The following is a 26,026-nucleotide window of genomic DNA, read 5'->3' as shown; positions in this document are numbered from 1 at the left end:
ATTCAGCGCCTTCTTCTTGGTTACAACCAAATATGATGAAATCACAATCATCTGAATTTTTCACTGGACTTTTATTTTTGTCATGGAAAGTCCGGGAACATTCCACCAGATTCAAGAAGAGCTGTTTTCATTTGTGTTAAAGTGAAAAAACTGTTTACCAATTTTCTACGGAAAGGTTCTCTTGTTTTTCACATAAAAGTTTCCGTTATGTGGGTCGTCGTTTTTTAAATAAAACAATATAACAATTCAAATTTCTCAGAAACTGTGGAAAATATTATGTGAAGCCTTTTTGTTCATCAAGTCGTTACAGAAAAGGTCTCTTACTTGTGGAATTCAAAGTTTTCAAAAAATTCGTCACCCAATTCGTAAAATTGATGACCACGGGTACTAAGTACTAGGGTACTTTTTCAATAAGCCTTATTCATGACTCAACTGAATAAGTGTTTGATGGTCAACATTCAAAACGTCGTGAAGGAACTCAATATGGTGTATATAATTTTTTTCCAGTTTTCACTATCATTTATTTTACTTTTACTCAACTGCTACAGTTTTTTATAGTATAACAATTTTTATTCACCAAAATATTACAGATTCCGTTATTATTTAATTCATAGTACCTACATGAATATAAACAATATGAAGTCACTTCGACGTTTCTTGTGAACATAAACTTACAATTTACAATTTTTTATGCGATTCATCACACAACTGATACAATGGTGTGATAAAAAAACGATACAAATTACAATAATGGTAAAGTGACAATGGTTGTAGATTAGCATCAGAATCGTAAATATCACAGTGTACCTACGAGGTATGCTCAGAAAATCGCGGGAATTTTCAAATTTCAGGGGTTTGATGAATCAGATTGTATTTTTTATCATGTTGGTATACATACAGTGTCATTCCCAAAGTATGCACCATATGGGAAACTTACTTAATAAGGGTTTTTAGACAAAAAGTTATTCATGATAAAAGTTTGTGCATCCCCTTAAACTAAATATGCACCAACAAAATACAGTACAACACACGTAATATACGAGGAGCCTTCAAATATTTGATTTTGTGACAAGAGTAAAGTACTCTCATTTTGAAAAATCTCGGGAAATGTTATTTCGAAAAGTTATTCAGCATTGAAAAATACATCTAGATTTGAAGTTATGGCCATCTAACTGAAGTTTTATTTTTTTACCAATTTTTTTAAATGGTAACTACGAAAAAAATTTGCTAAAACGATAAATAGACAGCATCCAGTATATGACGGTTCATTTTAAAAGCTTGTAATATTTCAAATTACACAACTATGGTGTTAACCATGGTCAATTGTTTCGAAAAGTAAATTAATTTTCAAAGTTTTCGGTGCAAAGTTGTTTTTATTTTTTGTTAACACCGAAAATTACTCAAAATTACAAAATTACAGTATTATAATAAGAACTTAATATTCAATAATATCAAATCACAAAACATCAAAATAAAATAGACATTTCTGAACAAACTCATTGAATTTCTGGAGATTCAACTTGAAACACTTATTTTGGACAAGAAAATCTTTAGGAAATCAATGAGTTTGTTTGTGTTTGTGATTTGATATTATCGAATATTAGGTTTTTGTTACAATACTGTATAATTTTGGGTGATTTTCGGTGTTAACAAATAATAATAATAACTTTGCACCGAAAACTTTAAAAATTAATTTACTTTTCAAAACAATTGACCGTGGTTAACACCATAGTTGGGTAATTTGTCATATCACAGGCTTTTGAAATGAACCGTCGTATACAGGATGCTGTCTATTTATTGTTTTAGCAAATTTTGTTTTCGTAGTCCCCATTTAAAAAAAAATGGTAAAAAATAAAACTCCACTTAGGTGGCCATGAATTCAAATCTAGATGTATTTTCCAATGCTGAACAACTTTTCGAAATAACATTTCCCGAGATTTTTCAAAATAAGAGTACTTTACTCTTGTCAGAAAATCAAATATTTGTGTTGTACTGTATTTTGTTGGTGCATATTTAGTTTTAGGGGACGCACAAATTTTTATCAGGAATAACTTTTTGTCGAAAAACCCTTAATGAATAAGTTTTCCATATGGTTCATACTTTGGGGATGACACTGTACAAGAGTGTTTTCAAGAGCTCGCCGATTTGTTTGTTGAAACTAATAGATCAGACAATGTGTGACAGATATTGCGTAAAAAATGAAAATACGTTGAAAATAACAAACGCCCCGCACATCAACAACCGATAAATACGTGGAAAACGTGAAAAAAAAAATTATTATGAACGATCGCCAAATCGCAATCACAGTAGTCGCTGATGATTTGTGTTAAGCAATCCAAAACAATCATGGTCCAGCCTCCATGTTCGCCAGACATGGCTCCATGTGACTTTTTCCCATACCCAAAAATAAGAAAAACTTCAAATAGCCGTCGTTTAACAAGCATATATGATATTAAAAACGCATCGCCGAAAGAGCTGAAGGCTACCCCAAAGATCGAGTTTGAGAAAGGTTTCGAGGTTTGGAAGGAGTGCTGACACAAGATCATAATATTCAATGGGGTCTATTTTGGCCTCATTGAATATTATTTGTCTACATCAATATAGAAAAATATTTTTTTTAAACAGAAATTCCCGTCGTTGATCTTCCTTTACCAATAATAATCGTCTAAATTTTTCTATGTTGATGTTGAGACTATGCGAAAATCAGGGAGGATTTACTACATAATTACAGCTTATTAATTGAATTCGAATTATACCTTAGTAAACTATTGTTAATTAAATGACTTCAAAAATGAGTTTGAATCTGGATAAAAGTCTAATATCATATGTCTTATCATAATGAAATTAGATTATGAGACAGAATTATTTTTTTATTATCAAGGATCTCACATTCGGTGAATTTCTGTTGATTTATTGTGTCTAAACCATTAAATGATATTTTTTCAGTGGTTGAATGTATCAGCGGTGCAAAACACTTTTGCAAAACTCGGATATCATTTTCAGTAGCTTGTATACATCAAGGGTGCATGGTGGAGGACTGTGCCTTGGGGAACACAGTAAGTAATTGTGATGCACTGTTTGGAACCTTTGGTGTAGTAATGACTATTACTGAAGTTATTTCCCAACACCAAATCTTTATTTTTAACACCTCGACAAGTGTTTCGATTACCAAGTGATCATCTTCATAAGGAAGATCAAATCTTGGATTACTCTCAATATCACCAATTTTAACTTATTGCTTTCGATGAGAGAGATATGATTTCAATATATCGTACGGTTTACCCCTGAAACCAATGTTTCATAGTGTCTCGAGGACCATTATGTAACAAACAGAATCGAAGACTTCGGAAAAGTCAACAAATATAGGTACATTTAAAATCGAGTTATCTATGAGATATGGATTATATAAATGCTTTCTCCGTCGACCTCATCTATATAAACCAAAATGATGTTCTGGCAACAATTTGTGATCGTCTGAAAAGTGTTGTACAATTTTTTTTCTGATATTTACCGCTCTTGGTGGAATCAAATGTGCCAAGTCACTTGAACACCACCTCCTGTGAAAGTATCTACAAAAGAGAGACACATCTCCAACCTCCCTTTGATGTTCCAGACTATCGAGGATGCAAGTGATGTTCGTGTCTCCAACCAGGCTGGATGGAATCCAGCAGATTCAAGATATGTTCAGGGGCAGAGCTTCATACATGTGAACAATACTCTACTGGCTAATTGGCCTTATGCAATCTTGCATAAATGTCTGTCGGATATAATTCAATATCCAGCGTGGTATTAGCCGCGAAAGTAGTTGTTTTTAGACAGACGTTTACCATATCCTACTGTTTAGGTAGTTGGGAGAGATTAATATTCATTTCCTCAAACTCAATCTGTTGGAATGCTTGGGAATTGATAGATTTAGGAATTCTGAAAATTTGCCGAACGAGCAAATAGAAATGAATCCTTTTCATCTATTAAATCTGTTTTCGTATGGCAAAATTGACTTAATCAGTTAGTAAATTTTCTTCCATAACGTTTGAATTTTTAATTAGATTATACCTAAACTTATGTTTGTTTGAAGGTGACTGACAATGTTTCATGATGAATTTCACTAGTTCGGACTTCCATTGTCTAATATGTAAAATGATTTGAAATCCCCGAAACAACTGAAAAAGAAGAATTAAAAATAAATAGCTGAAAATAACAATTATATTAAGCAAAAATAACCTGAAATGAAATAATAGTGAAATAAAATACAAGAAAAATTAAAACGATTGAACAAAAATAAATAAATACAAATGAATATAAATAAAAAAAGTTAAGAAATTCCAAGCCACGTTAGTTCACGACGTTTCGATTGTTAGTATCTACAATCGTCTTCGGGTGATGACTGGTCTGATTCCTCCGAGAGATGACTATTTATGGGTCGTTCGAGTACTTTCACTTATCCCCACTTTCCATTTTTCCGCTTCACTGGTTCAGTGGGAGATGACCGTTTGGCGGGAGTTGGCCATTTTTCGCTTGATGATGGGTTTCCATATGTTGCGAATATCAACGCTTGCTTGGCTGAATACGTTGTTGGACAGCATGAATTTTCTCCTAAACCAATGTTCCTCTCTGTGTATGATCTCAGCTTGGGACCACTCGATATTGTGTTGATGGGTTCAAACATGGTCTGCTATTCCTGATTTGCTGGTTTCCCCTCGCTGGGTGTGTTTCTTGTGCTCGGCAATGCGAACATTTAATGGCCTCTTAGTTTCACCAATATAGGATTTTCCGCACAGGGTATTCGGTAAATGCAATTCTTGGAATCGCAGTCAGCGTTTGGTGGCCTAGTTTTCGTGAGGCTGCTACGAATAGTGTTACCAGATCTGAAGCAGGTTCTGATGTTGTACTTGGAACCAATTCTTCTTATCCTCTCCGATAATCCTCTCATGTAGGGAAGTGCAAGCACTGATTGTGACGGCATTCCTTCCTTGCGAGGCACCTGCTCTTTTAGCCAAAGTCTTTTCTACCATCGCTTTGGAGTAGCCATTCTGTTGAAGATCATTTATGATGTCTAGTTCCTGCTCGAGACCTTCCTTCGTATTACAGAGCCCGAAAGCACGGTCTAATAGAGTCTAATAGTCTTGATGATTCTCCTTTTAGTTGATTGATGGTGGTTGGATTCGTGGTTCAGATACTGTCCCCTGTTCAGATACTCCACTTTCACAGTGGAGAAGAAAATCCACAACGAATTGCCATTCTTAGACGTTTTGGTGAAGAGGACCGACACTAAGTGGGAAACATCTGTATACCAAAAACCCACTCACACGGGACAGTATCTGAACCACGAATCCAACCACCATCAATTGACTAAAAGAGGAATCATCAAGACTCTATTAGACCGTGCTTTCGGGCTCTTTAATACAAAGGAAGATCTCGAGAAGGAACTAGACATCATCAAAAATGATCTTCAACGGAATGGCTACTCCAAAGCGATGGTAGTAAAGACTTTGGCTAAAAGACAGCAGGAGCCTCGCAAGACAGAGAAGCCGTCACAACCAGTGCTTGCACTTCCCTACATGAGAGGATTATCGGAGAGGATAAGAAGAATTGGTTCCAAGTACAACATCAGAACCTGCTTCAGATCTGGTAACACTATCCGTAGCAGCCTCACGAAAACTAGGCCACCAAACGCGGACTGCAATTCCAAGAATTGCATTTACCGAATACCCTGTGGGTGCGAAAAATCCTATATTGGTGAAACTAAGAGGCCATTAAATGTTCGCATTGCCGAGCACAAGAAACACACCCAGCGAGGGAAAACCAGCAAATCAGGAATAGCAGACCATGTTTGGACCCATCAACACAACATCGAGTGGTCCCAAGCTGAGATCATACACAGAGAGGAACATTGGTTTAGGAGACTCCCGCCAAACGGTCATCTCCCACTGAACCAGTGAAGCGAAAAATGGAAAGTGGGGATAAGTGAAAGTACTCGAACGACCCATAAATAGTCATCTCTCGGAAGAATCAGTCCAGTCATCACCCGAAGACGATTGTAGATACTAACAATCGAAACGTCGTGAACTAACGTGGCTGGGAATCTCTTAACTGTTTTTATTTATATTTATTTGTATTTCTTTATTTTTTCTTCAATCGTTTTAATTTTACTTGTATTTTAATTCACTATTATTTCATTTCAGGATATTTTTGCTTAATATAATTGTTATTATTTTTAATTCTTCTTTTTCAGTTGTTTTGGGGATTTCAAATCATTTTACATATTAGACAATGGAAGTCCGAACTAGTGAAATTCATACCTATACTTAATTGAACCTATTATTTATCAAGTAGGTAAAAGGTCATATAATTCAAATTGTTACGAAAAGCACTAATTATGTAGAATTTAGTCAGTATGAACACGCCTGAGAAGCTATTTTATAGTGAACCAGATTGTGCGGTTTTGTAAACTGTTTATTGAAAATCACAGCTCGTAATTTTTTTTTCGGGAAACTGCCGATAATTATTGCCCTTCAGTATTTTATGAAGAAAGCGAGGTCCGATTAAATGATAAAGGTATACTGTACTTCACACGTTAACGGAATAGTGCTCCCGGTGACAGGATTTAAAAATTACAAGTGGGTTTTTTCAGTCCAAAAATGTTCATTATCAAAATTTTGGATGCCAGTTCTGTGAAAATTGGTTTCATGAACGAATAAAGTTTCAGTAGCAAATAAAGGATTTTTCGAGGGATTTTCATTCGCTTTTTGAAAAAAAAAAACATCGAGAAAAGCTTACTTTTGTGAAAAATTGCGAAAGAGAAGAGCCCGAATCCGTTAGATGTAATAAAAAAAATGTGGAAAATTTTCCAAACAAAAATATGTTCGGAATTTGAATATTCACTCATTTCTTGGAGACTCAATCCGAAATCTTCCAGAATTGGATGCAGAACCGTCACTTCAATTTCTGGTATTTCTACAGTACGTTGTCTGCTCATACATGTCTGCTCATACATACTCAGAATTCCTCGGGTCATGTTTTGCAATAATAGTATTGATTTTAATAACATGAATATATGACAATCCGACTAAGAAGTAGAAAACTATCATGATTGTTTATGTTACAAAACAAAATTTGCTTCTTACCTACGAGATACTTGATATTATCCAATTTCATAATAACATGCTCATGACTGAATTCCATTTCTTATATAAAAAGAAAAATCATGAGACTAGATTTTCTCAGAAACGTATAACGAATTCAAAAATAATTTTTACTTCAATGAAAAGTAGTACCGTATTACTTCCTTCTTCAGTGCCAACCCCGTACGAACACTACTAGCAAGACAAAAAAAAATGATACGCAACAGAAAATTCCTTTTGTTACATAAAAGATGCGCAGTACTATATTTCATAAAAATATCTAGAATCATACCAAATTCAGTAAAAAAAATTGTACCACTTCAGTTCCTTGTATACTCATTAAAAACCTTGCCATTGATTTTTATGCAATAAAGTTACGACCTGTTTGGAGAAATCAAAACTATCCTTTATTGAAACTGCATACAGAACACGTTGTTTTCACACTCGTATCTCCATAATTCGTTAGAGGTACCCATACAGACATTCTCACTTCGTGAGGAGATTATTTTAATGATGAAATTTGTATGCCATAACAGGAATCTTGAGAGAAATTTTGTTAAAATAACAAATGTAATATTTCGGGCACTTTAAATATAAATTAACATTGTCATCTTCTGTGTCTTCTTTAACTTTACAGTATTACTTTGTGCCAATGGTTTCACCGAAAAGATTTACGAAGCCAGTTGTCACGATCGCTAGTTAACGTGACGTCATTAAAATAAAATTCTATTTTGCATGTTTCTACTACTGAAATCAATTTATCTAGAATATGGTGGATGTCGCAAATCATCCAAACATTTATTTCATTCTGAATAGACTTCATTATACGATTTATAACATGTTCATTATTAAAGAAATATGATATTTATCAAACACAGGGTGCGTGCTATTTCAGAAGTTCAAATAACCGCATAGTTAATAAACCTTTGGAATGATAGGTTTCAACTAACTCGTCAGCGCGTTAAAACATAAAATATTTCATATATTAAATATGGAATATAAATTTCAGAATTTTGTCAAGAGTACCTTTCTTGCGAAATGAGGAATTCATTTACAAAACTAACATTTTCTTCAGAAGTGCCTAACCGAATATAGCAAAGCCCTGAGGAAATTTATAGGAAAATGAAGATGGAGGCAATGTAAGAAGTTCGAAAAGATGCAAGTATATGTCAGACTCCATAAAATGGAAGAGCCAGGTGGCCCCAAAGAACAGGAAAAACCTTCATTGCTTTATCTCTCCGGTTGCGCTCTTTTTCCAAACACCATTTGTTTGCTAAGAGATGATCTAACTTCAAATATATTTGATATTAATTTCCTTAGTATCAATTCCTTTGATAATAGGTGTTTCCATCAAACAAGTGTATCAGATCTCCTCACACGACACCAACTATGGGATTAAATTCAAACCTTGCAACCTTGACTAACGAGGCTAACAAGGGTCCCTTTGCAGGTATATTGCAAAGCCAAGATTTGACATCGACCACTGATATAGTAATATCTTTCAGCCTTTTTCTGCATCTGTCACTGGAAGGTATTTGGTTGAAGTAAAGAATTAACATTCCTTAACCAACACCAGACAGATCTGTTTCGACCATGTATAAATTGAACAATGAATTTGTCATCTAGCCTAGCACTACTATGGTAGGTCGTAATAGCACTGTCTGTTGTTCAATCACAATGCTTTGTCGTTGTCGTTCGTAGGGGTGTCATAGCTGGTTAACGGAAAAACAGATTTTAAACAGAACTGAATGAAATGTTTTCATTATTCATCTAGTTGGGTTTCACAATGTAGAAAACAAATGGTACCATGAAAGATCCCATGTATGTTGTTTCTAACACCCAATAAATAACAAGTTTATGCAGAACGTGACGCTAATATTGTGTCAACAACAACTAACCTATTTTACAGTGAAATCCATCGAGACAATTTACATACCAGTAGAAATATTCGTGTAGGTTTTGCATTATACCTGTCGCATTTTTTACTATAATTTCCTGCCCATATGACATGTGTACGTAATGCAACGCCACAACTATCAATGAAAGTGCCTACCATTTGAATATAAATGGCCACGCTCGAAAAAATTGTACGCTATTTACAGTTTGACGCGTGGAAGGAAAACAACTTCATCTTACCAGCGACCGGTAGACATAAACTTTGATTTCCTATTTGCGAATGAGGTCTATAAATACTTATTGACGTGACAATAAGTACAGGGTGATCACTGAATCACCTTGGCAGTCTGTTTTTCATTTTCAACCGAACAGTATCAAATTTGGTTCAGATAGAATGTAGTAGAAATATAATGGTCGTCGCCATAATTTTTATCTCGGCAAAGGGTAGGAATATTTTGCACAGAAAGACCAGAAACAATGACGCATTAAATGAGACAGGCTACTCTCAAGTTTTTTCTTTTGAGATTTTCGTATATGTGTGGACAGCTGATTTACGAAAAAACACATTTTTACCCATTTTAACACAAAGATTTATTACAGGGCTTGCAAAATTATCTATATATAAAATCTACCTAAAACCCTGTGTGGAATCTAAAATGTAACACTATACACAGTGACCCATTTAAGTTGAACGAATTGATAACTTCTTATAATTCAACTAGAATTGCAACCATTTTGGAAATATTTTTTTCAGAATGTTCCTGTCAATTTCGGTGTACTGATTTTTTTAAATTAATATTATGTATAATATTCCATAGATATATAGATCGATTCGGTTCTAGGTGGAAAAAACTGTTTATCACACTTAATCCATTGCAAACTTTATTTTTTGAGTTATTTTAAAAACTTGCTCTATGCATTTTTCAAAAAATTAGTGGAAGATCCGATTAGTAATAAATTTTTCAATTATTATGTAAGTGATTGTCTTCTGTGCATGGAAAATATTTGATGAAATCTATAGAAAAATTCTTCGCAACACAATCAAAAAAATATTATTATCAATATTCATCTGTAGGACTTACTGATTTCTGTGCGATTTTCACTATAGTACAATCCCATAATAGTAGGCACTAAATTCTCAGGAATATTATTGCATTAAAAGGAAAACATTGTTGTCAAGGTTGTGATTCTATATAATTCATCATCATTTTTCTTCATCAGTTTAGTATAATTTCGATACGCCACTGCAAGAGACAGATTAGAGCAAAAACAACGTCAGTCATTTCTGAGTATGTAGTGCTTACTATTTTGGAATTATAGTATAATTTATTCTGGTGAGATTCACTCGACATTCAGTGTTTGATCTATTTCAATCGGCTCATAAATGTAAATATTATGTCAATTTGAAAAATCACGTCAAACATTGGTTGGAAAGAAAACTATCAAAATTTTGATCATTGTATTTGATTAACTATCGTTATAGTTTGTAAAATGATTTTTATAGAAATTGAAGATAAGGAAATAGATGAGAAATGTGGGAAATGGAAAATGTGGGAAAACTCAAAATGATATATCTAAACCAACATTATGACAATTCGAATGACCATTACATAAACGATCATTAGTATTAACCAATCGAACTGCATTGGCAGAATATGCCTTTTGTATCCATACACGTGACCCTAAATCATCCAAAGGATTATTTGTTCTGATTCATTTCAATTTCGAATGAAATGACCACCGGTTCATTGTCAATTAAATAAATAAACGAATTTCCAGCTGTTTCTCGTCCGTCACAAAAATAATACTAATACCCTTCGTAAGTACTTGAACTCAACACTGGCGTGTTATTATTACGAAAACTATTTATACTGTGAAATATGTTTACAATTCTCACCAGATATGATTTATGCGTTCACATTAGAAAGCTATTGTTGAAAATGAAGATTCATTTGTAACCAAATTCTTTTTTTGTAGGTATTATGAATGAAATGAAACACTCGGTTTACGCTGCTAAGAATTGGACATACTATCTTAAATTCCAAATGATAGAAAGTATTGATGAGTTTGACAATATAACTAATGTTTTTGAAAAAACAACCTGAATGAGGAAGACAATTTAATACATCTTCGGGAAAATGTGCAGATCATGCACGGAAGTTTGCTTCAGATACAAATTGTAAAATTTGTTTCCAGAAATTAGTATGACTGGAATTGAATTGTATGAATGTTTTTTACGAACTGGTATGTGACGGAGACGATTTGTCTCTTCCATTGACATACATTCGTTTATTTCTTGCAAAGATTGAGAGAATCGTCTTTCTAAGTAATCCAAACAGGTGCTGATCAGGAGTTGGAGACTAGTGTTTTCACCACAAACTTTGAAGTGGTACACATCGAGAATGAATGTTTTCTATATGAGTGAAATTTTATATCAATAGTTTTTTTATACTTTATATAGTGTAGATCCATGTACTATATCTGTTTCAACTTCATTAGGAAAAATGGTTGGAGCACAAAGTGAAAGAGAAAAAAGTGATTCTGAGGCTCATAATTTGAAGTCGTTGTTTTGTTTGAATTTCTATGTTGAATGTTCGTTTTTTCGACACGAAACAGCTTATTTTTATCCGCATGTCACAAATATGGCGCCAAAATTTGGCACTTTTGGAAATGATCACTCGAAAGTTTTTAAATATTAAAAAAATATGATTCTATTAACTCAGTTCTGATAATGAAAAATCGCAAAATGACAACTCCTTTTCACGACCGCATGATGCGTATATATCTTCATTTACCCATTTCAAATGTTTTCACAAAATGAAAATGTTCTGTTTCCAAAAATAACCTTTTATTAGACTCATTTTTGAAATGATATCGTCATCAGATTCGTAATTATTTGTTAGCGATATAAAAATCTTATTTCATACCATCGACATTCAAATAATCTGCCAATTTTTTTGATTGTCAACTATATTTTTTTGATATTCTTGCATAACACAAAGACTTTGCTAACGTGAAAAGTTATAAAAACTTAATGTTTTTCAGTACTCAATATTTATCTTACGATTACTATTTCAACGAGACGCAACGAGACAAATTTTCTATCTTTAAACTGAAAATATAAAACGAAAAATATGTTTTTTAAATATTCACAAAAATATAAGTACATGTTTTATCAGACTTTCAGCAACCAAATTTCACGCGCCCTGTGACACCGAAAATAAATATCCAAATGAAACACCAAAATCTATAGCAACTATTCACTAGTCGGTTGCACATAACATCAAACACTTCAAATGATATAATTCAGATAACTCGTTTGAGTTAAGACTTCGAATGAGTAGACTTCGAATGAGTGGACTTCTTTCTACCTACGTTTATATCACCAAATTATTGCACTAATTTATCATGTAAATGCCTGAGACCATTACTCTAATTTATGAAATAATAAACATCACTCAACTCGAGAATATAACTATCAGTAACTTTGTTTACTACTCAGAGATAAGACAGTGTTTTTATTATGTAATAATAGTACCTACTTTATTTTCACTCAATGAACATTAAGTGGGTGAATAACTGAATATTCAACCAGGACAGGAGGTTTGTTGGCAGTATTTCACGAATATTTCCAAAATTTGAATTTCATGAGGAAGAATTTGACGATTAATTAATCAGTCGGAGAAATCCATTCATTTGTTTATAAAACCTTCAAATGTTATTTTTGTTGGAAAAGAGACAAAAAATGTTCGTAGATGGACGATTAAGTTTTTGTCGATATTTTTGAATTTATTTTATGCATCATCAGGACTTTACAATAAAATAATTTTATAAGATGTAGGGTTTTTCCTACAACTATTCAGTTTAGAAACATTTTATTGATTTTTATTTTTAAATTATAAATTCTTGTTAGGAAATTAACTTTTCATAACTGTTCAAAATATCCATCTGATTGGGTTTTTTATGTTCTTTTCTTTTTATTTTTACTCAGTAGTTTTGTATTTCTTCATGGCAAATCATTGAAATACTCTATTCTCTCCAACCCAACGGTTATTGCCGAAAAACGTATGGATATTTAGAACGAAGCCACTTGCGATGTTTCATTGTTAACACTCTAATATTAAGACAAGGGCACTAGTGGTTGATCCTTCTCGAAAAAATGACCCTGACCATATTGTCAGTGTCGATTATTTTGAGAAACACTTAGAGGCATTCATTCATTCGGTTCTGAGATTTTGGCTGGCTAATCCTAGTTTTCATTCTCCTCGCCACGAGGTTACACTCAATTTTTTGTTTGCCATTTTGTTGTTCTTAATAATAAATTTGTGTCCGCCTGATTAATAATTCACCTATCACCAATCTGGACATAAGAAAACAACGTATTAGCCAATACCCTATTGCAATTTAACATACGTATTTTGTCCACATATTTCAGAAAAAAAACTAAAATGAGACTAACCAAGCATTAGTTGTTTCTTGTTGAGAGTAGTATTGGCTAAATGCGCCGTACGGAAGCAAAAGCCAAGAAAATCTAGAGAGAGAGAGAGAGAGAGAGATACATATGACAGACAACATATATTTACGAAAACAACCTGGAATGAGGAACCACAAACATGGAACTCGAACAACCACAGACACAATAATAATGAATATGCTATCCAGAAGAGACTAGTGATAACAATTGGACGTTTTTATATATAATTTTTTGAAACTGTGAAAGATAGAAAAATATCATAGTATACAAAGGGTGGTGGAGGAACCCGATTCAAAATAAAATCAAAATCAATAATTCAAGTAGAAATTTTTCGAAAAACGTTGATCGAACAATTAAGATACTGTAAAGTTTTTCACAATCAATAAAATCGAAGTAACCTTCAAGAAAATTTTTTTCGAGTCATCATAATATTTCAAAACCAAAAATGTTGAAAAAATCGAGGAAAAAATAGCGTTAGGAATTTTAAAGAATGCTAATACGAGTATTAGTATCTGTATCTTGAACAATGAACTTTAATATCTTTAAAAATATGTTGTTTAAAATATGTTTGAAATATGTTTTTCCGTTAACCAGGTATCGCACCCTTACGAATGATAACCCTCAGAAGTTGAAACTTGTGCGAGCTAAGGACTAACGAGGTCTTACCTTTTAACGTGTGATTCCTAACACAGGTTGGACGACAGCAAGTGAAAATTGAGCGTTGAGCCTGAGGCTTGAACTATCAACTCACACATCGACCGATTGACTGAGTGAACAAAGCACCCACGTCGAACCGCCCGGCTACCGACCGACACATAGAAAGTTAATTTTTCCAGTGTTTTTTTCTTGGCAACGTTGTCATTTCAAAAAGCCATATTTGGTAACATGATTTAAAACAATAATGGTTTCAATAAGAATTAAAACTACAGCCTCCAAAAATCTCCAATTGCTGAGTGCATTGAAAAAATTCAATCTTTAGTAGAGCCATTGTTTCTTAACCTTTTTGTTTGATATTTTTCCACAATCTGAAGAATAAATTAATCTAGATCAACATATAAATGAAATTGATAAATCCAGTCTGAAAAGTTACTACGTAATATAAACCTCCGAAGAGTCTGATTAGTTAACTTAATATTTATTAATGTAGCCTATATTTATGAACAGAGCTCATGTATAATTAGACCATTCAGTTGTTTGTACTACCAGTAACTTTTTGGTGTATACTTCAATTCTCTGTTGAAATTCATTTATTTATTTTTCGAATTGTTAAAACCTAAAACAATCAGTTTATTGAGAATAGATGCATTTCATGACAAATTGGGAGAAACCGAGAAAAAACATTTTCTGTTAGGGAAATTGAATCCTTTTTTTATTTTCAGTACCTAGCACGAAATGGACACTAATGTAGTATGATGAGTATTTTTGGTGAACTCAAGTTTATGAAGGGCCAACTGAAAAGTTCCCTGCGAAAAGTAATTATTCAGTAAGTTGTCCTATTTGTGAATTTTGCCTTTAAACTTATTGCTTGGATAAATGCAATTCAATAACTTAGCTTCTCTTAGAAAAGCTGACGGTAGACGTTTCGGAAAAATTTCTTTTCTGTTTCTTAATCCTGGAAAAATACTTTCAAATACGGTTCTTTTGAGAACGTGTGTATTTCCTAATTTCTTTTTCCATATTGATTTATTTCGAGTAGAGGTAGGTAGGAAACCCAAAAAGATATCAAGGAACATTGTTATGAGATATTTCTTAATCTGCTAAGAATTCATTCCTCCTTTAATTTTCATGGGTATATCATTCTGAATAGACTGAAACAGGATTACGCACAACTATGAGAAAACCTGAAACTGCAATTTGAAGTCCACAATTCATAAAATTTTCCAATTGATTTTTGTAGGAAAAAAGTCAAAAAAAATTTCGAAATATTCTTCCTGATTCAAGTTTTCACTGAATCGCGAGAAATATTTCATCATGTTGAGAATATCTGTTTCATACAACCAATTACCCACTATAACATATAACTAGTATTACTGTAACATTTTTCATACATTTTGATGAAATAACTACAATATTTCAAACCAATTTCGAAAAAAATCTACAAAAAATTAAAGTGGGGGTTCGAAGCAATGAATCAAATTGTTTTCTATATGAAGTAAATGAAGACGAGGACATCTCTCCTTACAACGTCTCCATCTATGGGATCGACAGAAGACTAATATTTAAAGATATTATTTTGAGAAAAAAAACTGCTTGTGAATAAATCATAAATGAACTACATAAAGAATGTTCAGAAAAAATATAATTTGAAAAAAAAAGATTTTTCATTCTTGCAAATGAAGGTGACGTTTAAAATTAAAATTATTTCTGAAATCATCATTCTTTCCAGACCTAATAAATATGATCTCTTGGTTTTTATTTGACGTATAGATAATATAGATGATAAATAATATTTAGTCATTAAATTGGGTTTCATTGAGGATGAAAAAAGAATTGAAGTTGACGATAGGTAAACTTGTACACATAAAACAGTGATAACAGTTGTCTACTCGATATAGTGGTCGCGTTTTTGGTACATAAAAATCAACAATACTATTAAAACAAGGTTCATTAAATGAATTCTGGAATTGCAGATATGCAATACTTTTATGGGCTTGTTGATGGTAATGCACTCGAAGCCAGGAGTTTGTATGGAGAGTGCTTTCCAAATAGAAATACTCCGGAGTCACGAGCATTTCAAATATTCTTGAAAGGTTGTGAGAAAAGAGAGATTTGGAACTGGACAATAATTTTATAGAGGTGAATAAAATATCAGAAATTGTGATAGCGGATTTGAATTGAAATAAGGATAATCCCTGATGAAGTATTCCTAAAATTTGGAACATTTTGAATATCCCACATATGCTTGTTTGAAAAATACTTCATAATTGTTTTCTATTTATATATATTCTATCCATGAATGTTGGTCAATACTTTCTCCAAAAAGCGAAAATCAGTTAATTGATACTGCTATATTATTCATCGATGATGTCAATATTTTCGGAAAAGCCATATAAAATTTTCACAAAAATTAATTCTGTACAAAGAATGTTACATTTTTTTGAATTATTTTGAAATATTTTGAGAAATATTTCGAAGAAGAATTACCTATGAGAGCTAGTAGATTGATGTACTTGAAAATCGCCACTTTCAATTCTAGATCCCTTTTCACAGGATTTTATTATTTAAAAGAAACTATTCTGACAAAAATTCTTGTTTATTTTTTTATTATAAGTCAAATATCACCTTGAATAAGATCATAATGAATAGTGCAGGTAGTTTGGTCGAACCACTCTGGGCGAGTTTTGAAAACAAAAATAAAATATACAAAAAATGTGAAAAATTTACAAACAAAAAATAAAGCAACTGATTTCAAAATGAACTATTTACAAAGATGTGTATATCATGCATAGAAGTTACTTTCAGATTAACAGTGAAAGAAAAAGCCCTCTCGAAACAACTCCATTCATAGAAAGATTGACTTCCATCTTTTCCTATTCAGTTTGGTTGTAGTATGGAGTATGGAATTGAACCAGATATCATTCAGAGGAACGCTATACAATATATTATATGAAAGGAATACAATTTTACTTACTTGGAACACTGTCATCCTCAATGGCGAACATCGATGTTTCGTGCTATTGCCCTATTGCCTCTTCAGTATCAATCTGGATAACCTCACAAGAAGCACTCAATTCATTCATAACATCACAACTTTAAGTCACGGATAAGTTTAATCTATCCTTGTCAGGATGATAGTAGTAATGGCATTCATAAGTTAAATGATATTTTGACCGAAAGTAATTTTTGTGAGGGATATTAGAGTTTCTATCGATCTTTATTGGGTATTTTCACATTCTACAATCTGAAAAAAACTGTTGTGTACAGGTATAAGTAAAACATTTCACTTCACCCCGATAAGTTAATGCGTAAATTCAAAGTATTTTTCACAACTGAAAATGTTTCGTTTATCAGTAACTTGAATATTACTGGAGTTTTTTCCCAACACCAAACCGTTATTTTAACACCTTGACACGTGTTTCGATCACCAGGTGGCCATCTTCAAGAGGAAGATGAAACTGATCATACTTACAAAAGGAAAAAAACTCCAGTAATATTCATAACTACACCAAAGGTTCCAAACAGTGCATCACAAGTATCAGTAACTTGTTGTATTTAATCTGCTAAAATCTGTCTCTATCTTCAAAATTGCAAAAAAATCTGATATTATTGACAGTTTTTTTCGCTGGTTCGCTTTATTTTGCCACTACACCTGTATACAATTCTCCATTACAATTTTTATATTTTTACAGATTGTGGAAGATGAAAATACCCAATAAAAGGTTGATAAAAACTCCGTGACAACGTTTAACACGAAATTCATTTGAACACTTTTGAGGGGATTACCATTTTTGTGGGTGGAAGTGAAAAATACCAGGAAACGTCCGTTCTTTTGAAACAAAAAGCTACAGTTTTTTGCTATTCCCTGAAATGTTAATGCACTTTTTGATAACGTCTGTTTCTTTTTCGTTTGGCAACCCTGTATACTTCGAAACGAACTGAACTGTAACTCAAATCCAAGCTCAAAACGGTACTTGGAATACAAATCACAAATTCGTCATATTAAATCTTCCATTAAGTGTAAAATTGTATACAAATAACTCTACAAATAATAAAACATAAGGAGAATTCACACCCAATCCTTTAGGATAACTATGTTTCAAAAGAAACATTTCCTAACCGCTATTAACCAGAATTTTTGACAGTGATTACCTGAAAAATATTATTGTTGGTTACTTTTGAAACAGGACTGTTGAAATCAATTGTGTCATTGATGAAACTTTCAATGTGGAAACTGGAAACCATACACTTTAAGTATATATTTTCCAATGAAATGATCTTCTAATATTCAAACTGAATATTGACTTTGATCGTTTCTTTTCGAGGGTTGAATCATTGGAGAAGATTGAAATCACAGAGGGCCTATCATTGAAGATTTCATAAGCTGGGGATAAAAACATATTTACTATTCTTTAGTATGTTGTCTTCCGCATTCAATGAAACAAATGAATTGGTCATTGTTGAAAGAGGTGATGATCCGAGTCATTTTTTTAGATTATGAGTTTAGCACTTTTTCGTGTTCTTCAGATATAGATGCACATTTTTTTGGATGTCATCGACAACGACAACATTGTTCATTATTCTCGTGTCCTGGGTAGCAATGGTAATAACTCCCCGTGCCATCTAGGAGGCATCATGGCTATTCGCAGTCTATCAGCCAGGTAACGTTGCAGAATCATCCCAACTTCAACTAGATATATTGAAATGTGCATCGAGAGATGCACATTTTAATGTTAAAACAAAATCTGAGTTCATTATTGGGTCCATTGACCCACAACAAATGAAACTTCAGCTGAAGAAGATGAAAAAATAGAATTTAGTGTTTTAAAGTTTTTCTTGAAGTTTACGAAGTTTTTAGTTGCTTCACGCTAGATTTACAAGGTTTTCATATATCTCTCTTGATAATTGTCCAGGAGGTACTTTCTGAAAATCACCTGCTCAAATATTCCAAATTCAAACTCGTCATTTGCTAACTGTCACTCTCACAAATCATCGGGCATCATTTTGACATTTGGAACAGTTTATAGGAAACCGTGTTCTACAACCAACCAGTAGAAACACACTATCGGTGATTTTAGAAACACCAAACCACATTTCTAATTACTTTTGGAACATATCTTCAGACGCTTAGAGAATGACTGGAAGTATGGAACGGGGGGAACAAGTAAAAACAAAAAACCGAAATCACAATTCTAGTAAAAACATAATTATAAAACTTAAGTCAATGTAACTATACAATTTTAGTTGATTGGTAAAATCATAAGTAGGTACATTTAACTTGAGGAAATTTTGAAATTATTAATTTTTTTCACGATCAAACGAAAACTATGCTTGAGAATCTCTGAACCTCATTATCGATTTTCAAAAAAAAAATATTTATAAACAAATGTTAAACATCAAAGTAAGAGTATTGTATATAGAAAACAGAATGGATTTTATCATCCTTGCAATTCAAAAATCGCAAAGAAGGAATCTCGAATAAAAGAATAGTTTTTCATCTCAACAAAATATTATTAGGTAGAAGTAAAATAGAGATTTGTAGGTTATTAATTTTCATCAAGTTATTTCTCATAAATTCAAATAAAATTAAAAGAGTTTCCTTTCAAATTCTATCACCATCTATGCTATGCTATGCTATCACTAGCCATGATAATAACTGTACAATTTCATGATTAATTCTATACTGTGGAACTTGCATAATCATCATGGATCAATAGTTCTCACAGATTATCAGCAGAATAAACCGGAGAATAATACAGTTTCGATTTTTTTTTAAACATTTTAGCAAAACAACTGAGTGATTACCTATCACGTATATAAATATTTGGTAAATGTTCGTTATCTGGACACTCGGCCATTTTGAAAAAATTTTTGACTGTACTTACGTATTTTGATGCGTAGATTACGAATCCGAAAGAAAAAAGCGGCGCTCCCCCTTATTTAAAAAGTTACGGCCCTTCAAAGTTCAGAAAAGGGCAACTTTTCAGCCTTCTTTTTCACCAAATAAACTATTTAAAAACACAAGCATTTATTCACTAGGTCACCTTTACACCTTATTCCTCCTTCTTTAACACTTTTCACTTCAATAATCAACATTTTTCTTATAAAAATGTTAAAAAATGTACGGAGCTGCTTTTTGGTTACATATCACTGTATTTTACTTTTTTAAGGTTAATGATATGGTTGGTACGACTGATGCAGTCCATATTCCTGAAGTAATTCAAATGTTTTTTACCTTCATTCTTTAGATCGTAAATTGGTTTTTGGTGGTGTATTACGAATTTGAAATAGTAGGCGACAGCAAATACCAACCGCTTTTTTCTGAAATGTCACTAGTAACTAACATAAAAATAGAATAATGTCACCAGGAGAAGCATTCGTTTTTAAATTAAGTTTTTTATAAGAACAATATTGATTATTGATTATTGAATACGTAAGTACAGTCAAAAATTTTTTCAAAATCGCCGGGTGTCCGCATAACGAAAATTTACCTAAATATTTTGTCAAGGGGGTCAAAGGACCCCCTTTGATTTGGATAAATTTCGGCCGTTTCCCCAAGAACAAACAAAAAACCAAAAATCCATCTTACACAAAAAACTATTCAAATTTGATATCAGCTTTCGAATTAATAATTGTTATTATATCTCGACTCGCACTCAGAAATTCCTTGTTATTCAAATATTTACATTGAATTAAAAGGTTTTCAAACAACATGATAAAAATCCATAGTTCAACAAAGTCTGATTCACTCACCTCAAAACTGCGTTTCCAAGTAGCATTTTGCGAGAAAAAACTACAAACACAAATGTCAAAATTCAAAAACACATCGTGTCTAGTACCCGACCAAAATGATTTCCGAAATCGCGTGGTCTTTAACTGTCATCCCGCACAACTGAACATTCAATCAAACAACTCAAATAAATCACGTCGCGAACTCCACGTAGAAGGCATAATAAAGGAAAAAAAACGGCATGCCAAGTTCCGATTTATTAGCCGCCCGGTGTTTGTCAAACAAAAAATAGTGTCACATGTCCCGAGCATTGCATTTCATAATCGAGTGTGCGCCTATTCGTATTAGCTGTTCGAAGAGCGGGAAGAGACTAACTCGCGGATAGCCATGCTTTTGATACGTCGATATACACGTTTGTCCAATTCGGATTTGAACAGTGTTTGGTCTACTAGATTTTGAATGGAGCAGAAAGAACAATATGAATCGAATTTTAGGTTCATTATCGTTATTTACGGCTGAGACTGAATAATAAATTGCAAGTTTCGCTAAGCTCAGGACGACAGTAAATATATATTTACTTTTCATTGTGTATTATGGCAAAGATGATGATTGGTTTTCGTGATATCCTGTTAATCGACGTGCTTTTTAAATATTGACTTTTTATTATACTTCAAATGGATATTTATGCTAATACACAAATGCATGAGGTATTTTGAAGTACTATAGCTTTAGGATACAACTTGGAAAATTATTGGTTAGGAAGACATTTATCTAGTTAGCTTAACAGAATATTGATTTTGATGAACATTTCGATTCGAGAACAAAATTGACACTTTTCCAAGTGAGATGCTTCTTGTGAGTTTATTCATTCTCAATATAGTGAAATAAAGAAAAGCAACACAGATACAAAGACATATCAAAAGAAAATACCTAATACATAATATACCACCTGTAAGAAAATCCCAAAATCATATCGATTTGCCCACATTTGCAAAGAAGCCTTAGCTAGGCAAATGAAGAAATATGTACTTTTCCACACAGTCACACGAATTCGGACCCAATGATCACCTACCTCAAGTGAAGAGTAGCTACTGGTTAATAATGTTGGTTCATTTTCCGATGAGTTTAGAGGTTTCTGATGTATAAAGTGCATTTCTCTGGTCTTAGAAGTCCTCATGTTCTGGGAAATATCAAATTTTGAAAAATGTGGAAGGTAAAAATACCAAGAAAGGTCGATAAAAAACTGAGTTTCCCCCACAAAAAATGATTTTCATTGAATAATACTTGCCTTAGGTACATGCTAATCAATAAAACTTCATGCCCTAAGACTTATTACACGTAAATCATAGGAAAATGTTCAATAAAAAAAGGGAAAATGGTACGGAGAAAATGTAATAATAAATTGTTACAAATTACAAGTCATATAAATGATATAAAAAAATTCGTATATAAGACATTCCACTGCTCGAATCAACTAAAAACAATTAGCACTGTTCACATAAGAGTGTTCTTCGTATTTATTTCCGGCAAACCTCAAAAGTTGAAACTGGTGATTAACGAGGTCTAACTTCGTGACGTGCGATTCGTGGCACGTGTTTTTTCAAGGTCAAAACAAAAGCACTACAGGAAAATCTTTAAGGCACTCTGAGAGCGGTGCCTGTGCGAAAGTAGCGATTCACATTAGATTTTAGTTGCTGACGATTAAATCCATTTGGAAAAATGTTCTCAGGAATTTTATTCCACATAAACGCGGTTCTTCAAATGAAAGAGTTCTCAAACAGTGAAGTTCGAGGTGTGCTGAGTTGAACCTCAAAACGATGAGCAGCCACAGTCCGTCTCATATCTCTGATATGTACCGTTCTTGGCGAACTCAAATGAACACTTCCCGTGAAAGTATCCATAAAAGAGAAAAATTCCCAACCTTTCTTCGATGAATTTAGGCAAACGTTCATTGATTCAGTTCGGTTGCTTTTGAAATTATTTCAACTTTACTGTAAAAATGGTTTATTCCATTCCTGAACGAGTTGAAATTTTTAAACTTCATTATCAACATAATAGTTGTGCTAGACTTACTGCTCGCCTCTGTAATAACAGTCATCCCGGGAAAAATGTGAATGATTCGTACGTTGCCAAGTTAGTCCAAAAGTTTGTCGATACCGGATCTGTCTGTAATGTGAAACACCAGCCACGGAAACCGATCAGAAATGAAGCAGTGGAAGTCGCTGTTTTGGGACATGTTGAATTGGATCATACTAAAGTACCCGTCAGCTTGTAGCAGCCTCAGGTGTCTCCCGTTCGTCCATAATACGGATATTAAAAGCCTATAAATTTCATCCGTACAAAATTAAATTAGTACAGGAACTCAATGAAGATGATCCTGATAGAAGTCTGCAATTTTGTGAACAACTAAGCCAGCTACTAATTGATGATCCGCACCTATCATTCAACACGTGCTTTTCCGATGAGACTACATTTTTTTGAATGGAGCTGTGAATAGGCATAATTGCCGTTACTGGAATGACAGTAACCCACACTTATTCCGAGAGGTCCATACCCAGTACCCTCAATGTCTGGTGTGGCATATTAGGTAGTCATATCGTAGGGCCACTTTTTATTCCTGGGAATTTAACTGGTGAGGTCTACCTGAACATGCTTGAAGATACAATTGATCCTCTCATAACAAAAATAATTGAAAATGACCATAATCATGATGATGATCGGCTTCATTTCCAGCAAGATGGAGCACCTCCTCACTATGTTGCTCCGGTAAGAGAGTTTTTAGATGACCGGTTTCCTGGACGGAGGATTGGAAGGAGAGGCCCCATCGAATGGCCTGCCAGGTCACCGGATTTGTCGCCTTTAGACTTTTTTCTTTGGGGACACTTGAAAAATAAATGTTTTGCTACGCAGCCCGAATCCATAGAAGATCTTCGCCAACGAATTACAGCAGAGTGCAGAAGTATAACACCTGATATGCTACAGAATGTTAAGAATAGATTTGAACAAAATCTGTATTATTGTATGGAAGCAACATTTTCAGCACTTGCTGAAGTAGTATTCTACTAAGTCAGTTACACATTTCAAAGTACTGGGTTGTAGTTGTTTTTCTTCATAACACCCACATGTTTGAGTGAAATACAACAAATTAGGTATCATTGGAAAGATAATTTTGTGCCCTTTCAAGTGATATATCACTCGACCCCACTTTCTATTTAAAATTTTAGGGTTGTTACTCACCCTCGCTAGGGGGTTGAAGGCACAGGTAGAAAAATACATCTAAAATGTGTCCCCCTCAAAAGGATAATTGACTTGTCTAAGCATTTTTGCGTTAAGTTACAAAAAAAGGAGAAAAGCAAGGTGCATACTTTTCGTTGGACCACTCTGTATACCAATCTTACTTCATGCAGTCTAACCATCTGTAGCTTAGAACCCTTTTCTTCTCGACGTTTTCATACGCTTTTACGCGTTTTCATACGCTTGAAGAAGGCTATTGTATAGCGAAACACTTGTTGCGGTTTTGTAAACTATTCCGTATAAGTGTTTTGATTGGGTTTTTGTGTTTTGCGGATGTCTTCTTCAGTTACAATCTTCAAACGTTCCAACTGCAGCTGCGGCAGTCATCTTCAGTCATGTCCAGTGAAAATCTCACAATAAAGTGTTACTTCTAAGAGACTTCCAAACTAGTCTTATATCCAACCTAGATTCTTTTTGATCGATTTTTTTGAAACGAAGTAATCGGTGCAGGCAGAAACTAATGATGTAATTTTAATAACTGTGATGAATGTTATATATTCCAGCTACGATAGATACAACAGGAATATATAACATGAATGTCAACAAAAATATTGTTGGAATGATAAATAATTGATAATTTTCATAAGTATTTGATTCAATTTGATTTTTGTAGAACACAAATGTAAGGTCTAGTTGACATTCTGGGGTATATTATTTTTTTTAATCAAAATATCTATTTTTTACAATGTAATACTGTATAACTACATTTTTCTAATAAGAAACTTACTATTCCATATGTGGCACTGAAGTCTGTTTCATCAATTTTGATATAATTAGGAATATTACAGTTATATTTTTTCTAGCTAAACATATTTTAAATCTAACAGTAACAATTCGGAAATCGAATAATTTTTACATGTTTTTTGAAAAATTTCATATCACAACGATTCACAATTATTTCTTTGAATACTGTAACATCACATTTTACCTTTTTCAAGGATTCCAACTGAAATTTTTTGTAAATATCAAAAATTCAAAACATAATATGAAAACATTTTTTATTCGTATTTTATTACATATTTTTCCATTCACACTATCTGAGAGTAGTAAGTTCGACAAAAAATTATCACTGTTTTCAGCGTATTGGTATTCAGGCTGAATATCAGGTATTAAATACCGCGATTTAAAAAACAACATATTTAGAAAATAAATTAATTACTTTTATAAGAGAAAAAATCAAAAATAAAATATCAGTACAACTCAGAAAATGTTAGGTTATATTAAAATGATTCTTGCAAAAGTTGTAGCTCTTTTCATTTTCTACACCTTTTCTATTGCCCTTTTTGCAAGAGAAGATTGGATAGAAATGAGATACCATTTTCCACCCCATTTTGAAATTTTAATTAATTTTTTCTATGATAAACACGCTATTTCTGCCTTGTAATTATTACTATGCTGTTGACAATTTGTTCTTCTTCAAAAAGTATTTGTATCAACCTATAACTACTTATTGTATCTTTTACCGTTTGCGGTAAACGATAACCCAAATTTTTTTTTATTAAAATCATTTGAAAAATTGTGAGAACACAGTTACCTCGTTGACAAGAGACAACGTATAGATAAGAAAAATCCATTGAACAGCTTCAACAATTCTTTTGTTAAAAAACGTTTTTAGTTCCAATTGGGCTTATTTTTAATTATGCGGAACGTGTTTAGAAGTGCATGAAGAGAATTAATGGCGTTTGTTTTTATTTTATCTTCTTTGTGATGAAGAAGACACCGCGGTAAATAAAAAAAATTAAAAAATGATATTCAACTATTATATCATCATATCAATTCAACAAATTGAAAAAACAGTATTTAATATGGTTAGTTCCAGATATAACTGGATGTCGTCAAGATAAGATCGTATTC

At 32.9% G+C, this 26,026-nt stretch overlaps 1 protein-coding gene across 1 annotated transcript in view; it reads right to left on the bottom strand.

The window, feature by feature from the left end:
* The window catches only part of loh (thrombospondin type 1 domain containing lonely heart), a 701,195-nt gene extending 679,935 nt beyond the window's left edge, over positions 1-21,260 (bottom strand). The window contains exon 1 of the mRNA XM_074181270.1: positions 20,902-21,260. Coding sequence (XP_074037371.1) covers positions 20,902-20,927 — 26 coding nt within the window. The 5' untranslated portion in view covers positions 20,928-21,260. The remainder of the gene's footprint in view (positions 1-20,901) is intronic.
* Between the last annotated feature and the right edge of the window lie 4,766 nt (positions 21,261-26,026).

The sequence above is a fragment of the Leptinotarsa decemlineata genome, unplaced genomic scaffold (assembly GCF_025532065.1).
Source record: "Leptinotarsa decemlineata unplaced genomic scaffold, Ldec_3_MD MMD2_tig00026307_RagTag_RagTag, whole genome shotgun sequence".
Lineage (NCBI taxonomy): Eukaryota > Metazoa > Arthropoda > Insecta > Coleoptera > Chrysomelidae > Leptinotarsa > Leptinotarsa decemlineata.
The sequence above is the reverse complement of the archived record's forward strand: the minus strand, read 5'-3'. Positions and strand labels throughout refer to the sequence as shown.